Genomic DNA, 18639 nt, shown 5'->3' on the forward strand with positions numbered 1-18639 from the left:
TGTTTAATATCAATATTTCAATATGTATTATAAATCGTCTCTCTGTATATTTCAAGTTGTCTTCATTAGAGAGCATTCAGGGAAGTCGGTGAAATTCCTTTGTGTGGAACGACATTCCAGTTGCTGGCATTTGATGTAGACTATTTTTGTACGTAATATCAACTGTTCATTGTTAAGAATGTCAGTTAGTTCATAAAACATATCAAAAGGAAAGGGAGGGCTATATATATGTCTTGGGAAAAAAATACATGAAGTATGAACGTCTACATAAATTTTGCCGTTTCACAAAAAATGCACAAAATTATGTTGAATTTTAACATAAGACAAAGCCCAACAATGTGCGTGTAACACTGTTAGAGAGGACTCTATTCCTACTTTTGTTGAAGTCCATCAGATCACCTTCGTATCTACAAAAAAATCTATTTACCACTTCAGCACCCAATTGTATAAAGCTTGGTTAAATTTTACCAGTGGGTTAACTGCTGGTTAAATTATCATTTTGGTTAAAACCCTGGTTTTCCTATGGTACAAAACTTTGGTTAGATTTATCAAGAGCAAGTTGATGCCACACCATGAGAAAATCAACATAATAATGCCCAGTCTGGTAAGGATCCATGCTGTTCGCTAACGGTTTCTCTGATTGCAATAAGCTGGTCTGGATCCATGCTAGTCGCTAATGGTTTCTCTGATTGCAATAAGCTGGTCTGGATCCATGCTGGTCGCGAACGCACTTTGTTGGTTTTCTCATGGCGCAGCTCAGATTTATAGCAGTATATACACAGCTGAATTTAGACTGCATATCGTTTCTATAGTAGAACAGTTAGCCTATCTATCTATGTTTTAAGAACTGAAGTGAAAAAGATTGACTGAAGAAGTTTGGAGATTAAATTGTTAGCATACATTAATTTAAGCAGTGCCTTAATTGTCTACATAACATCTTAAAGAATAGCAATATTTTACCAATCATGATTTTCAGAATTATTTTCACGCAGTTCATGTGGGACAGAAAAGTATGTCACTACGTTGTGGTGGGTCTTAATGATCATAATTTATATATGTCCAGTATGTTTCGGAAGCATCAAAATACCATATATGACGGGACGGACTGGTTAAATTAACCAGTGGTTAATTTTATCAAATTTGATTAACTTACCTTTTGTCATCTTGGTTTATACAATTCGGTTAGCTAACCAGAATTGGTTAATGATAACCAAAGGTTAGTATTTAACCCTGGGTTAATTTAACCAAGCTTTATACAATTGGGTGCAGTAGTTTAATACGTTACAAAATCTTTAAATGTTATAAGTATATTGAAATCAGCCAAAAAGCAAGTTTCTAATCCCTCTTGATAAAGTACGAAAGCGAAAGAGAGATATTTTATTTCTAACTTCTTACTTTACTTCTACTGCTTCTCCAGCATCTCTCTAATTAGCTTAAGGCATATTGCCATGTAATTTTCTTATTGTTGTGGAATTTCATTTAATATTAATGTTGGAGATCAACAAGGATACAGAGCACGCCATGATCGCACATGGTAACGTATACAGACGATGAAATATTGTTTTGTGTTTTATTTGAAAAATATGAAAATGATACGCTGCATCGTGAAAAGACAAGGCGCTTAAAACATATTATTCTGACATAAATTCCGAAGAAATCAAAATATAATGCAAAGACGTTTTTGAATACTGTTGTTTCCAATAGGGTCAAGATACAATATATACACGAAAGAGTTTTCAAAAAGTTCAGCCATATTGCAACAACATATATTGTCCAGATAGTGCTTTATATTCATGCATGTCATGTAAGAAATATTATTTCGAACTAAATGTGAAAACGTTAAAGTCAAAATGGAGTTAAGTAATGATAATAAGATAACAATTAAGTGTATATCACAGGGATAGCAACAATAACATCGAACTCATTGAAGGGCTCATTGAGCGAGAAGTAGAAAATCGAATAGAAGGATTGTGAATATGATTGTTTATGAGCATGTATTGGTTCATACATAAATATCGAAAGAACTTGATGTAAGTGGCGTCTTGACCTGGATTCATTGCGATACATCACTTATCAATGTAAGGCAGACTCTTCTTCACTGTTGGCCTTTCCGTGTTATCTTCTACATGTCTTATTTGCTTCTTCATCGTGTGCTACAAACAACACAGACGGATCTTGTACATGTTCTGAAACAAAGTGGACTTTGAAGATTTATAAGAAAAATATCAATTGAAGTGTATCTTGAAGTAACATTCCAAATGTTTTCACATGCATATGCTGGAATTTAATATATGCACGGATTGGAATAGCGCATCTTAGTTTTTATATTACGTTGTGTGCCACTAACAACAGCCTACTTGTCCTAAAGCCCGCTAAACATGTATAGCAATACTACCACATATAGAAGATCTGTTAGTCTGAAAACCCATGTTCATAGCAGATGACAACAAATATTCGACACAAATTACAATTCTTACAAATTTTTGCTTTCCGCGACGCATTTAAATGCTCAGATTATCACTTCCTGGTATAAGAATTGATGCATAAATCACATACAGAGATCTAAGGACAAATAGGATTTTTTTCGCAAATTAATACCATGGAAAATTTTCTGTCACAGCATTTTCAATTTACGTTGAGATCTGTTACCTTATAAAGAGACAGCGGGAACGTTCTGTTGAAATGCTTGTTTTTATTACGATAACATATATTTTTGGGGGGTAAACCGTGGAAAAACAAGGGAAATAACTACCAAATGATTTTATGTATGTAACTTTATTCAAGAGTTTTAGCATTACTCGTCCTCCGCCCCTGATTCATGTGAGAAAGTTAAAAGCGATATGAAATTAGACGTTCTTGGAAACGTTATCATGAAAGGATACATCTAATTCAAAATTGAAACATGTCATTAAATCGTATTTACTCAATCGTATTTACGCCCGGAAAAACAGAATTAGATCCGTCTTACCTGTTTCGTTTATCGTTATTTGACTGTTTCTTTGTTACGTACACAAGTTCAGGTACGTATCTACCAGACATATTACTTTCCGTGATATTTGTCCGCCCGATTTGTTATCACTTTAAGAAGTTCAGTTTGTTTGTAAATTAATCCTTTTTTGTTAGGTACAGACGCAATCTCTTTCTTGTGTGAATTGCCCACGCACCATATCCAAGAACAAGAAGGAAACAAATACGATGCAAATGGTTAATCCTTTATATCATTAACCGTTTTATCGCAGTTTGAATTCACATGGAAGAAAATCACTTTCAAGAATCGGTCTTTTGAAAAATATCATTTCAAATATATGTCGATTGTTTTCATTCATTAAATGCCCCGTTTACGATTCTATTGCCATAATACCTCGTTTATACACCAAACAATAAAAGTTAGTTGTATCATGACAATAACTGTTTCACATTTTACACAGTTTACTGATCATGTTTCGGAAACACACGTTTCCTGATTAGAATAGGATGTCACAAATATCTTTAGACCTATCGCGTCCATAAGTTTAATATATAACTGCATCACTAGATGTTTTAGCAATATTAAAACTTGAACAAAAACAATCTTCTAAACTGTTTGAAGGAAAATATAATTACTTACAATTCAAGTCATTGTCGATCATAATAACGAGCTTACTTATTAAACAGCTAATTATTTAAAGTTTTCATTTCAAGTGATAATTCCAAATTATGATCAAGTACGAAAAAAGTGCACAGTTTTTCCGACTTTAACATAAAATAGTAATCTGTCCACACACGCAGCGAAATTTATAAATAGCCTGTCAAACTTTCAGAAGATTTAACATGTAATGAACTCTAACATGATAAAGGTTTCATATAGATACTTCGGTCATACAAGTATAGCAAAAGTTATTGAATATAGCACGGTGAATAACAAAAAAAAATATTGTAACCTATTCAGAATGGCGTTTTAGACTGGTTTTCGAAATGAAGAACAAGAAAAGTTGAACCTTAATATCCAAATTACGGTTCAGAATTAACTCAGGAAATATACTTAAAAAATAATGGAATGTCTACTGATATTATGTGTGTTGATAACTCTTCATTGCATTCTAGGCAATACAATTTTATGTTACTATCCCTTAAAACAGTCATACCGGTATTTTGTTATTAAACTGTATATAAAAAAGGTCATTTATTTACCCGCAGGTGCTTTGTATGTTTCTGTGCCTTCTAATTGAAACGTCCCTTTCGTCCGCTGTTCTAGAGTCTGCAATCCGCTTGACAGAGGAAGAGTCAGATATTTTCGTTTTACTTTAGGGTCCTTTTGTGCAACAGTGTCATTTGTTGAACCCATCAGCATAGATATAACTCTTACTTTTTCCCCATTTGATTCATCCATACAAACAATGGCTCCGCTGTCGCCCGGTTCTGCCAGAACCGCATTAGGGTTACCCTTTGCAATAGATCCGTCTTGTACTTCAATATATGAGACTGTGCCATCATGATAATGGAAGTCTTGTATATTTATCTTGCCTATACCTGGTTTAGAATGTGCGCCCCATAAGTGAATTGTCTGACCCTGTGAATGTAAATTATACATTTCAACATGAAGTTTACATTAAGTTACCAGCGGCGATCTATAGTTACCTAGAACTTTATTATTGTTATAAAACAAGTTAGATATTAAAACATATATTTAGATGCTGTCAGTTTCTTTAAAAGCGACAATCTCATCATTTATATTTTATGTACTGGTCCCCGTGTGCCCTCGATAAGCAATATAATTGAATTTCTTCATTAATCATATTTCCACCCAACAGTTAAGGGTTGCAACATAAAACAAAAAGACATCGTTAATACAATAACAATAAGCATTTATGTTGGGGAGAGACGGCTTTCTAGAGTATCACCACATTGTTAAAATGAGTAATATTTCAATAGTATTTTGACATTCTAATTTCTAAATTCTTTATGTCAATATCCAAGAAGACGAACTGTCGAATATTTTCGCAGATAGGATATAAATAATATACATTGTGTGCACTAGCATGCACAAACCTAAGGCATCGAATGTTAGAAATACTTATATCAGAATTTTATAGGAAATTTGTTTATGTTAACATATCTAATAGCTTTTACGGTTATTTTGTTGTTAAAGTAAACTAACTTGATTGTGTTTCATGTGCACAATTCTAATAAGGTAAACTGCTTTCAAATGACCACATAATCCTTCGCAAAATTAACAGGAGTATATGATATCCACTTAATAGCTCATGACTGTTACAAGTTATCGCGTAAATCGTGTTATGAAAATGGTTACCTGAAGTGAAGTGTTGTCGTCCACTGTGTGCAACTCTGCAGGAACCTTTTTCTCTTCTATATTTTTAAATTGTTTGTCACAGCTTGAAATATAGTGACTGTTTATTTTTGCTGCTGCAATATCGTGACCACCATCAACATACGTATCAGATAAAAGTATTGCAAAGCTTTCAAGCTTCTGATCTTTATCTCTGACGTATATTTCAGGGGAACACCCTTGTGCAACGTGTTTTGCAAACAGAGTACATAAAGCAGATTCTTTATCTTTTTCATGATTTGCGAAACATCCAAGTGTACCCGTCTTCGTGTCTATTTCACACTTTGCAGCAATACATGCACCGACATAGTTGTATTGATCGAGACTAGGGGAAACAAAGTTAAACCTTACATCATTAATCCCATAATTACTTAACATTTCCCTAATTTGTTTCTCACGATCTGAATTCTCCTCAGGAGTTGACAGTTCTTCCACATCGACATGAAACGTTTTAAGTCTGGAGCCACATCCTTTAACAGATTCGTCTCGTGTGAAAAGCATTTGCGATACCTGCGGAAAATTGCAGAGACAACGGCATTTAGCTGTCAACAAAGTTGCATTATTAACATATTTCATTGTATAATGACCTACATATAGATCTACCAGATATTTGGACTTTTAAGTATGATTCAGTCTAACAAAAAGCTTTGATAAGATAATATCATTCAAGGACAGTGCCTTTCGTTCGACTTTTTTGATTAACATATTTTAAATTCAAATAAGAACAGTATTCCTTGTCCCACTGAATGAAACCCGAACTAGATTTTGAATATACATCTATGCGGCGACAATTCTAGGAACAACAAATCCTAAAACCATCACCTTAAATAATGCTGAAGAAATAGATCAACATTGCGTCTCACCGATAACTTTGATTCAACACTGGGAGACGTTTCCACAATGTACTTAAAAGTCTGCTGCTGCTGCTAACATTAATTGATTATTGAAGATTTGCACTTACACCTACATAGCGACAAATCGTAGCAACGTTCTTTCAGTAAGTACTACAGGTTTTATCTTAGCAACACTATATAACTATTACTTAGAAAATGTAGGTCATGTTGTAAATCACCTTCATGTATATCGTTAAATATCCTGAAGAAACATATACCTGTTTAATATCATGACTATTGTTTCGACTTGTTTTTAATCGTTTAAGAACTTTTCCTTTGAATTGGCTTTTCGAAATTACAGCAATCATTTCTTCGAACAAATCCTCGATAATGTCCCTCTGTTGCTTACACTTTTCAAAGACAATGCCATCAAGGATAATCGTACACTCTAGAAAGTAGATAAACTGATATCATATGTTGTATTTTAAACTAATTTGATAGGCAAGGTTTGCATTGGATAGCAGAAGTACTTCTCAAACAACAGTATTCTACAAACTACAAAAATGAACAAGACACCTCCACCTATTGCGTATCCGCCTGTCATCGATTTTGTACGACAGTATCAGGTACAATAGTTTTACGTAATGAATTATCATTATTCGAAAACAAACACAAAATTATAACTTTATAATACAAAGCCCAAGCACTGGAAGACTTTACGCCGACATACGACACGACTAGACTGTAACTTTAATGGTTAATAAAACCTCAAAGATCCTTCAGAAGCATATGAAACGTACACAAGCGAAATACTATCAGATTTATGAGCCCTCATGTCCTTTGTAATTATTGGCGATTTCGACTAAAGTTTGTAAATAGTAAGTATAATATTGTACACTTTCCCAGAGGACTGTAGTGACTGTTTTCTAGGCCGTCAAATTCAATTAGTATGTCCTTTCGAAAAAGAATGACATTCTCGTTTCTTGGTTTATCGTACGCAAGCATTCATCGGCACTTGTTTAACTTAAGTAAATGATTAAGACATAAATCGAAGTTTCTATCAGAATATGAGCATGTTAAACTAACAGTTGCCTTCGGCATTAAAACATTCTTAAAACCTGAGCTTAATTTCCTACCGCGGTTTTCATCTTATATTTACAAGTTGCATTGCCGTTCTTTCACATTGTTTATTCACGCTTTTCTCTTATTCAAGCTCATTATAATCCAGAGACGAGCGTCTGCTTTATTTCTTGTATGTATTTGTGAGCATGTGCACCCGGTATTCCGCCTGTAATACTTTCGGTAAATCGGTTTTCCTATCTTGGGCCAGCCATATCTGAGAAAGGTATTTGATTACTATAAATAATTTAATCATTTACTGATTTCATAAAATATCAAGACATTTACTCCGAGAAATACAAATACTCCTCGTGATGTTGCTTCTTTTTAGTATGGATGCGACCATTCTTTTGGAAGACGATTAGCGTGGCTGATTGTTTAATGGAAACAAAGTAAAAGCACTCATAGGCAAAATGCAACAGCGGGTCATGGTGTGATGCACGATACACCTCTGGTTTGTAAGAAAAGTAAATTAAACTTGCTTAATTTAAGTTAAATAATTATCAGTCTGCTACTGGTCCTTAGTGTGTTTTTAGATTAACCTGTGGCCAAACAGACATTCTATAATAATCAGTTTTTATGGCAAATTCTGTCAAATGCTACATAAATAGGGCGTGTAAATATTTGAGGTCTAATAACATTGAAATAATAATTCCAGTTAAGTTTCGTTTAAATTACTTGCTTTTGTTACTCAGGACAATTAGGTTTAATTAGAATTCAGAAACCGTGGTAGCATTTGATAAAAAAACAAAATATATTGGCAGAGACGAAATACATTTAGAATACATATATACACGTCTCTATATAACTACTCAATTATTTCCTGCTATCGTTTCGTGGATATGTTGTATGAAAGTCGCGCTATAGATCCACATACTATACTGTTGTATATATAACCATATTAAAAACCTTGCTGATAAATAGAAATGACATTGGCGTGAACAATGTAAATTATTGTGAATAAAGTATATATCTGTTGTCTCTAGTGTTAAGATAATTTATGAATTTGCCGATCAAATAGTGTCGTTCATTAATACTGAACATCGAAAAAAGTATTTCACAAGTATCTATTTCAGGACAAAGATGTGCAGCTGTGTTTGTTGGAAATAGGCTGATTAACATTTCTAGATTATTGAGATGCAGTCAGAATATCAATTAAATAAATTAAAGTCATTAAGAAGATGGCGGACTTTTATCAGGGCTGCATCAGTTCATCTCAGTACTAATTTTTCCAGTTTGTGTATATTGTAAGGATTGTAAATCAATTTAATTTAGTTCTGTTGATGGAATTAACTTACTTTATACTCGAATATATAAAATAATTTGAATGCATATACAGAACGCAAACAAGCAACATTTTCATTTGTATTGATTCTGTTCAGTTCATGACACTGGCAAGATAAACTTCAAAAAAGAATGTGCTAGGTATAACTAATCATAAGTATAAATTACTTTAGAACATGCCTGAAATATTGTCCTATATGTTTATACTTTATACATAATTCGTAGAACATGAATGGGAAATCAGATATTTACAATTTTACCATGTATGTTTTACGAGTAATTTTAAAAGGGCAATACTTAGTACCTCTTGACTCGTCGTGGTAAGTTTGTTCAATCTGTTTAGTCTGAGTTTTCTCTTCTTTTTGATAAACGCTTTCAATTTCAGCAACATGCATTGTCTCCTTTATCTGATTTCGTTGATCTTCATTAATAGCGTCGAGGACACGGCTGAGAAATTCGCATTTTTCTACGAGCGGTTCAAACAAGACGTACTCAATAACGCTTCTTGTTTTCAATCGTAACGTATCGTCAGTATGTTTTGGAGGACTGTTTCCATTTTCAAAGCTGTCTAAGCAGTCTTCCCTGAATAGAACCATATCGGAACCGTGCACTGACTTTATTATTCTTGCATTTCCAGACTCAATGACTATACCTATGATGTTCGATGAATTATCTCTTGTATTCATGGTGTCTACAGAAACATTCCAGTTTTTTAATTCATATTTCTGAATAGTCACTTTTGGTGGTATCAATGACTTGATATCATGATCGACGGGATCAATATAAATGTCTACTTCGTGGAAGCCGACCTTGACCTTTTCTCCATGCTGCTTTAAACCTGTGTCCACTTCAAGGTCTTCACAATAGCTCATTAAGTTCTTTATGCTAATTTGTGACTGAAATAACTCTGGCCAACATAATATGGAAGCTTTATAGTGTTGCAACCATCTGAAATGTGAGAAACCTAACTGTCTACAATTTTGGTGAACAAGTGTGCATATAAATGTAAAAGCAATGTTATGTAATGAATGTAACTCCGTTTTCAATAAAAGTATCAATAAGTGTTTATAAAGTGCGATGCATGAACAATTGTATTATTATACAGAAGCATTCTTCAATTATATCCCTCTCGTTATTAAAACATTGTACAGGATAATATAACATGTTGTATAATGCATTATTCAGACTTAGTGCTGCTTGAGTTTATCTAGTAAATGTTTGATATTGGAATTATATGCAACAATAACCTTTGGCCTTTTCCTATGTCATGAGCTGCAGTTACTTGTTGAATCTTTTCTGTAAATAGAAATGAGGGCGTAAAGCAAAAATGTGTTATTTGCAAACAAATTTATATATATATATATACTGCGGAAAATGGTTCCGTATACGGGAGTGTACGCATTCCGTAAACTCATAATATACGGGCGTATACGGAAACATTTTTCCCGTATACGGAACATTCCATATACGGGAATCCCGTATTCTTTAATTAGACATTCATGTTTTTCTCACATGGATCCGTTCATTTATACTTAGCATAAATACGTTTCAACAGTTTATGTAAGTATTCAAAGTTAGGGATTGTCAAGGTCCAAAAGTATGTTTAAGGCGTAGGTATTGATCATACTTTCAGGAAAGATACCTTTTATATGATATTCGTATATAAGACATATACGGGACCGTATACTCCCGTATATGCACATATTTTTCGCATACTTACAAAGAAAAGAGACTTTGCTTTTTTGCTCGAAATTGCAGTATTATGTATTTCAAGAATACCACTGCACAAGTATAATTATATATGAACAAATGGACGTTTTCTTCTTTAAGGGTGCTCTTGTATTAAATAAATGCAGTATTTCGGACACATTCGATGACCGAGACTTAAAACTGGTGACACCGTATAGCTGATCTTAAAGCCATTTGTTATAAAAGCTATAGGTTATCCTTCGGAAGCATAAACTGAAATTAAACAAGATAATGAAATAATAGACTTGGTTGAGTCAGCTTATTGTATTGAAATGTATACCCAAACAACGGTTTTATGCTAATCTCGTTGTGCAGAAACATTGAAAACGCTCCATTATTCTGTCCCATAAAGATTAGCCTGTTTGCTTAGGATGCATCCGCTATTTTGATAATTAGACACAATTGCAATACGTTTTAGTACATTTGTAACTGTTCAATTGTTCAAAATCGATGCTTCATCAGTAGGTCAGACCATTCATTACGTGAATCTCAAGAAGCATGGCTAATACAACGGACTCCATCTGCTCCTTCAAGCATGGTTTACAAATGTGACATACATATTAAAATCGTATTACAATGGTGTATGAACTTTGTTCGTACTATTAGCAATTCAAATACAGGAAATAGGAAAAGGTATCTAATTTGTGCATCCAAAAACTTTCCTTTTGCTGGCTGTCCATTTTATATAAATTAATAAATACAATAATAAGAATTGAAAGAAGAATGTTTGGAAGCATGCTAAGTAAACTGATAGCAGACTCGTTTTTCTTGAGTTTGTTTATGAGAAGTAATGAAACGTACAACACACGTCCTCTATCATAAGTTAGATCAGAACTCTCTTACCCATGCACATTGATCATGAGTAGACTCCATAATCCTAAAGGACCAGAAAAAAGACAACGTTGAAATCAAGTACGTGAAACATATTACGGTCGCCATACTGCACTTAAAGTCTGCTGTTGTGATAGTTAAAAAAATTGGAAAGAATATCCTTTGGAAGCATAGAATGCAAGCAAGCAAAATAATATCAAACTTGCTTTAATATTCATGATTGGAAAGTGCCCTAATTTCCCAAAGCACTGGTTTAAGCGGAACTCTATTACTCATGGAAATTGAGTGAATATTAAGACCATTGGCGGATCACATAGATCAACTTATTCAAAATGTCGAAAAACCCTTGCATTCTTATTGCTTCTTCAAACAACTAATTCTAATCAGGTTTGCTCTTATCTTAAAACAAAAAGCTTTAGGACATTTAATTGTATAATACATAACAATTGATATCCATGTTAAAGAAATATTACTCGAAATGCATACTATTTGAGGACATGGCATGAAATAATAAATGTGCGTGAACCTTTTGAAATCGGACATCTGCTGTCTGCTCTAACTTCTTCTGACAGCGGCCTCTTGCTCATTGTGGCTCCTTTTTCGTCTAAAATTAGACATTAGACCGTGGCTACATTGACATAAAGACTATTTTCTATTTCAGAAACTTAATATTACGTATGATAGTTAAAACAAATTTGTAATGACTTAATAAATGTTATAGAGCAAGCGGAGCAGGAGGTTTTTGAATACAGTCTTGGGCTTATAATTTGAGGGTGTTTATTCAGACTTCCGTGTTCCCAATAATATGAAGACTGCAACTTAAGTGGAAATAATTATTGTCTTCTTTTCCACAGATTTTTCTTACTTTTTTACACAGTGTTTAAAGCAAACTTAAAGTAAATTCCTTCTTAAAAGTTTTGTTCTCTTCTAAAATAATATATAATTAATTGTTTTGCTTTTTAGTTACAACTGTAACGCTAGAACAAGTAATTTAAGACTCCTTGCACGTACCTTTTGTGTTGGAAGTCGAGATAAACCTTATGGAAGCGTCTGACAAAGGTCTTCTATTTTCGGTGTACACTTTTCCTGACACGATACACAATTGAAAAAGAAACGCAAACTATGGTATTGAAAACATTTGGCAACGGAAATAATCCTAGGAATGAAACATAATGAAATCCAGTTAACTAACTGCACACCTTATTGGTTTCTGTTTTCCGAGGTACTTGACGGAATTTCGTCGAGTGACTCCGAGACGATGAGTATTTACTTACAACGAACTGGGTTTTCATATTTCATATTACTCGGAACTGGATTTTTTTTTATATAATACGTGTAAAAACACAATAGTTGTGAAGAGTAACATAACTTTTTTTTATTTTACATTAAGATGAATCAGAAAAAGTAGTTATTTTTATTCGCTTATGATATTCTATAGATTCTTTTTTCTTTTTTTCTACCAAGTCTCAAAATATCTAAAAAAAAAAGCAGCAGTACCATTCACCTGTATTTCTTTTATTTTCTTGACATACATCGTACGTTTTCGAAAGCTTTGTTAAGTCACACAAACTTCTAGTAAAGCTACGTTTTAAGGTAACAACTGCATGCTTCTTTACATACTATAGGCAACAGAAAAATAAACAACTAGTACCAATAAATAAGTTTATGATAAATTAAATATCTTGAAAATGTTACCCAGCCATAAAGTCCAATTATAATATTCAAGAATAGTCTAAATCCTGGCCTGCTCCAATTCAAATGCAATCAATCAAAATTTCAAAACTTCACAAGGAATCCTAACTAAATCTAGTGTTTCCATAGAATATAAATATCTCTTTAATGATAAATAGTTATAGTTGTATGTTTTTACCTTTTCTTTGAATAGTCGAGTTAAAAATGATGTATTGACGTGCCTGTGTTTTCATTCTAGGAGTCTACAATTATTAATAAATGAAACGGACGCTCTAAACCGCTACTCTCCAAGAGTGTCCTTGGCCTGGGATCTGTGTGAAACTTGTCATCTCATCATGGGAAACATTTGTGCCAAGTTATTTCAAAGTTCTTTGATGAATAGCAGAGTAATGGATCGGACATTAAACAGACTCTGTTGATATCTATGTGTGGCATTGACCTGGTAGCTACGGGTATGTGTCTTGTGCACGTTGAATGGAAGGGTTATTAACCGGATACGACGTATGACGGATGGACGGAAGGACGCTGTCCATTTTTATGTTCGAAAAAGGCGGGGGACAATAGGATGAGTTAAAATGTCTTTAGCACTTAAATGTATTTAAATGAGGTCTTAAAGATCAGACTACAATATACACCATATCCTATATCTCTTGGCAAAAAACTTAAATAAAACATTAAAAGTAAGAACGAAATATAAACGCAAACAGAAAAACTTAAATAAAACATTAAAAGTAAAAACGAAATATAAACGCAAACAAAAATAAAAGTTAAAGAAACCTATTCCTTTAAGCTCACATTGTAATCTAATACATTAAAATATTTTAACAAGTAGACATCAAAGAAATGTGGCAACTGATTACTTTCCATAAATCATCTAATTATCCTATGATTAAAATTTGAGTAGAAGCTGTCAGCATATCTTTAATTCCTTCTCTTTTGGTTTTAGTCAGGAATATGTGGAAATAACTGTAATTCCATGTCTTGAAAAAAAAACTTTATAAAGCACTGTATATTATGTGGCAACACTTCATTTGCATTTGATTTGAAATTTTATCTCATAGTAACAATTACAACAGATTTTATTCATATCAGTTTCATTATTATGTGCAATAACGCTCAAGGAAAATTATGTTTCCTTGTGAAATACTTTGTGGGCGGCGAATTTCAGTTGCACATATGAAAATCACTGACAGGGAAATTTATTTTGTTTTAAACTTGTTTTTTTTTCATCAAAACTTTCTTCATATTTTTAAGTGAACACGGAAGTGACCCGTTTAAAAATGACTGATTTTCGTTACAGCTTATATTTCCGTTTCGATAAAGAATGTCTTAGTTTTGTCATCTATCAAATATTGACCACAAAATGCTTGATTAGAACACTTTTAAAATGTAATCACGCATTTCAAAGGCTATTATACTAAGATCACTGTATATGATAAAATCTGTAAAATGATCATTTGGAAGAATGTAACCACGAAGAATAATAGCATACTCGGTTTGATAGAGTCTGTTCATGACAGGTAATAAACTGTGTAACACCTCTCACGCCCCCTAGAACCGGCTTAAGCGGAAATCTATTACACATATTTAGAATGGACTCCAAGATCTCAAAGGACCAGATTATAAAACAACACTTGATTTTAACATAAAAAATAACAGAAAATGTAGTCGTGCATTGGTCAGTGTTAAGTGCTTTAGTTACATTTCTTATGTGACCACAACACTCCTAGTTTCATCAAGTAATGTCTCGAAATGACTCGACGTAATTTCGCTAAAGTAATACACTTAAAATAGTTTGTACTTTGAATCAGTTTTGTGCAGTATTCGGTGGAATTCCTTAGAGGGAAAACAGAAAATGGGTTTTCTACGTAAGCTGATCTGTATATCTTAAACTTTCTTATATCTAAACATGTTTGAGCAATGGTGAAGTATCAAAACAAAATATATTTGATAAACTCTTTAAAGCAATAAAGTTACCAGAATACTAGCTACTATTGTATTTAGGCGAAATACTGAAAATTACTGTATAAACAGGTTTCATATACATCGTATGATATCGTATCGTATCATATCTGTATCTATCGTATCGTTTCATATCATATCATATAATGTATAAAATATCATATTCGATATATCATATATCATATTATGTATCAAGAAGCATATTCCAATGTATAAAAAATATAGTAAGTTTCCTTTTTTCATAAAAGTACTCACTTTTTATTAACTCCTTCCTATTATCAAGATTTTCCGTTAGTTTGCACTTCCATGCTGAATTTCTATTAAACGTAGCTAAGAGTTTAGCCATTATAACACGTTGAACATCTGCCGATGATATCAATTTTTGTGCTGCACAGCAAAATAGTTTACTTATAAATTAAACTGTAAGTGAAAAATGACTGCGCAAAATGTCTTTCAAAAAAGAAACGTTCTTACCGAACCCTTCAATTACTGTTTGTTGTTGGTTTGTCATCATGCCAAGTATAAATTACAACATCCTGTTAAATCAACAACATGAGGCAGATGTTCAAAAGTAGCATAAATTGTAAATACATTTTCTCAGAATTACCCCTTATATTATTTGTATGACAGAGCAGTCTTTAGGTTGTTTAAGGTTTTGCCTTTCAGTTGTATGAAAATCACAGTTTCGAAATTATTAAACGACTATAGTTTTATCTTAAATCTTTTGTCGCTCTCCACATTAATTTCTTATCATTGAAAGCGAATAAAAAACGACGTGAAAATAAATATGGCTTTACCACAAATCGAGGGTTTAACGCGAAACTAGTTTATCTGCTTCTATTTCTATATACACTTAGACTAGTTTAACCCTCGAAATGATAAATTATGCAAAAATAATCAGCTGGGTCAAACTAAAATTTGTACGCAATATAAGAATTCTAAGAGATAACATTTAAATTAAGTTACAATATGTTTACATTTCATTTGTGTGTAATAAGATATACTTAATTAAACCGATATTAAAGCGGTAGTTCTGTAGAATGATCGATTAATCGTAAATAAAATGTACGATAGAGACATACTCATCGGACGTTACTCAAAAGTACAATCCTACCTAACAAAACACTACTAAGATTATTTGACGAGTTTGATCATTACACAAGTATATAAGTACGCCTCTGACCTAATAAGAAATCGATCTACCGATTTTCGTCGCAAAGCGTCGAAAAATCGGGTCAATGCCTTTACGGTAACATGTTATATACCGAAGCGTATATAAAAAATGTATTCATCTGGCACGTGCAGAGAGCGTCTAACTTCGGATTGGTTTTGAAGAATACGCATTTTCCTTGTGCCTAATAAGCGCCCATATAATTTGTCCGAAACTCAATGTCTGGCACATTAATACAAATATGGACAGTGTTGTTTTTATTCCATATTCTACCTTTAGATTGATAGGGAATCGATCCTACACGAGGCGACGAAAATCGGATTCGATCCTTCTACAGTAACAGCGATATACAAAATGATATTTAAATTTGAATTAAATATATGTCATACCGTGCTGTCATTAGACAGTTCTTTTCATATGCTTTGTGACTGAGGTAGTGTCTTTTTCATATAACGGCTGCTGTTCCCGCTACAATTCATTCATCAGCGTATATGAAAACTGTCTCTTTTTATAGAAATATAATTTGAACCATGTTGTATTACAATTTTAACATATTTGTTAATTTTTTTAACCTAATGCGAATAAAATGACCGTTTTGTTGATATACTTGCAATATAGCCCGGCTTATAAATCCTAAAATATGGCCGAACCTTGTGACAGTCAGGACTATTGAATTCGTAAAAATAATTTGATCATGTTCAGCAACGTTTAAAATTTTATCGCCCTTTTCGAAATTTCTAATAATCTGGTGGCAAAACAATTGGGCTATGTAGAGCTTCTCAAAGTTACATATTTTAAGAAATATCAAAGAAAGGTTACTTTTGGAATAATTTGTATGAACAGGGATAAATTATCAGAAACGACGTATCACATTTCTTAAACTTTACATTCATTTTCAAACAATGGCATTTTTTTTTATAAAATAGTGTTATAAAAAAGAGGAAACATGTGTTCATAATAAGATTATATCGCTTTAGAATTCTTCCGACTATAAATGCCTTTTCGGGTCATTTTAAACTTGTCCACACATACGGGAGAGATGCCTCATATTTTGCTCATTCTAAATGTTGTATATTTCTTTCTTGTGGATATGAACTAAACCTCGTATTTATGTAATAATCAATTCACACGTAGATCATAATTTGAATTAAATACTTTTCTATACTTTTGCAGCGATATATTACTTGATATAACAAAAAGAACAATAAACAGTGGTTAATTTCATGACTATTTCGCAACATAGCTAGGCTAAGGGATGGCATATAAAATACTAAAAAAGCAGACACTTTCTAATTGTTAAAAAGCAAGAAACGTATATAAAACTGAAAGAAGAAACATTCCCTTAAAGAATATTTGTAGGGATAGGTCAGAGAGATTTTATTAGTACCGCGATGTTGCATAAAGCTGTAAACTGTATGACAACATGCACGTACCAAATCTCCTAGCGTCATACTTAGACTTTTTCAAATACCTTTTAAATTACTACGTGCACATATTTTTACTCATTTAGAAAAGTATATTGTTAGTAAAATGTCAAAATTACAGCTTATTGAAACATGCAATATCAAATACTTTTATTCACATCAATGCATCAACCCATTTAGAAGCGGCTCAATAAAAAACTTAATATATTTAAGTATCAAGCTCATATTTTATTGTTTATTGCAGTCATTTAAAACATTTGTTTAGAACTTCATTTTTAAAAGTGGCATGTGAAATAATGTTTTGACACGAACTAATGCAAGTTGATCCCGATAAGGTAAAATATCCGGAAAGAATGTGTGTTGTGTGTGTGTGAGGGGGGGGGGGGGGGGGGGGGGGGGGGGGGTGTTCTTTTTAACTGATGAATAAAACTGAACATTTGCGCATGTTAGAAACGATTTCCTTACTAAATTTCTTTTTTGGGTTGTTTTTACCTGTCAGAGATACATAAGTCTATTACATAGATTAATGAGAAAAAATGTATGATTGCTTAATAGTGTGGCGACTTTGATCTAACATTAATATATCAAACTGCATTTCACCAGTGAGATTATATACTGTGCTAGTCTGTCGAATGAATGTAGACAAAATATTTATAAATGTACTTTAACATATGTTTCTAAGTCAACAAAGTACATTACAATTTGGACAGGCTACCTCATTAGTATAATTATGCTAAAATTGCTTCTGATAAACCTATGTACCATTACTATGACTTTACGTAAAGGTGGAACAATTGCGGTATGGTAAATGTGTACGTTACCGGATGTGACCCAATGGGAAAACTGCATTGTGACACCACATTATTACATTTACTGTAGGGTTCCCGAGAAGTATAACTCCCAAAATATGTAAAATTAGACTGAATATTTCAAGTATTAGTTACAGTTAGCATTAGTTATAGAAGATACACATCACCATCGTGGTTTACAAATTTATACTTTGGTATGAAATACATGATTTTTATTTTAAAGCGCGTGTAAAGACTACCGCCTTCTGTAAGCTAAAATCGTCCATATGTTTCATACCCAGATGTGAACCACTAAACCACAGTCTATTTCTTATTGAAAGGGAGTGTAAGATGAACATAAGCATTTTTACACAACGTAGTACTCTAAAACGATTGCATTTGATGAAATGAATTGAAAAAAATAGTTCTACCGAAGTTAATTGGCTTTCGAAAACGGGGT

The 18639-nt window shown here is 32.9% G+C and overlaps 2 protein-coding genes across 9 annotated transcripts in view; both read right to left on the reverse strand.

The window, feature by feature from the left end:
• LOC128546020 (uncharacterized) overlaps positions 1-18639 on the reverse strand; it is a 156172-nt gene that overhangs the window by 42421 nt on the left and 95112 nt on the right. The window lies entirely within an intron of this gene.
• Positions 1579-15988, reverse strand: LOC123540427 (uncharacterized). Of its 7 annotated transcripts, none has more exons than XM_053526564.1 (9): positions 15271-15988; positions 12154-12228; positions 11669-11746; positions 9810-9858; positions 8867-9510; positions 6438-6607; positions 5291-5836; positions 4171-4549; positions 1582-2186 (listed from the first exon to the last, which is right to left on the reverse strand). In XM_053526564.1, the coding sequence occupies exons 1-9, from the start codon at positions 15308-15310 to the stop codon at positions 2116-2118; spliced, it is 2052 nt and encodes a 683-aa protein (XP_053382539.1). In that variant the 5' UTR covers positions 15311-15988; the 3' UTR covers positions 1582-2115. The 7 variants fall into 7 exon arrangements, with proteins under 7 accessions (XP_053382544.1, XP_053382543.1, XP_053382542.1 ...); XM_053526563.1 differs by lacking the exon at positions 15271-15988 and adding an exon at positions 15052-15262; XM_053526565.1 differs by lacking the exon at positions 15271-15988 and adding an exon at positions 13695-14420.

Source organism: Mercenaria mercenaria, chromosome 16 (genome assembly GCF_021730395.1).
Source record: "Mercenaria mercenaria strain notata chromosome 16, MADL_Memer_1, whole genome shotgun sequence".
Taxonomy (NCBI): domain Eukaryota; kingdom Metazoa; phylum Mollusca; class Bivalvia; order Venerida; family Veneridae; genus Mercenaria; species Mercenaria mercenaria.

Bases quoted from the DNA above. Each gene is read 5' to 3' on its own strand.
- LOC123540427 (XM_053526563.1), bottom strand. From the start codon at position 15,142: ATGGCTAAACTCTTAGCTACGTTTAATAGAAATTCAGCATGGAAGTGC. The intron at 11,747-12,153 runs GTACGTGCAAGG...GTCTAATTTTAG, and splicing joins CTCGACTTCCAACACAAAAG to ACGAAAAAGGAGCCACAATG. The intron at 6,608-8,866 runs GTACTAAGTATT...TCTACTTTCTAG, and splicing joins TTACCACGACGAGTCAAGAG to AGTGTACGATTATCCTTGAT.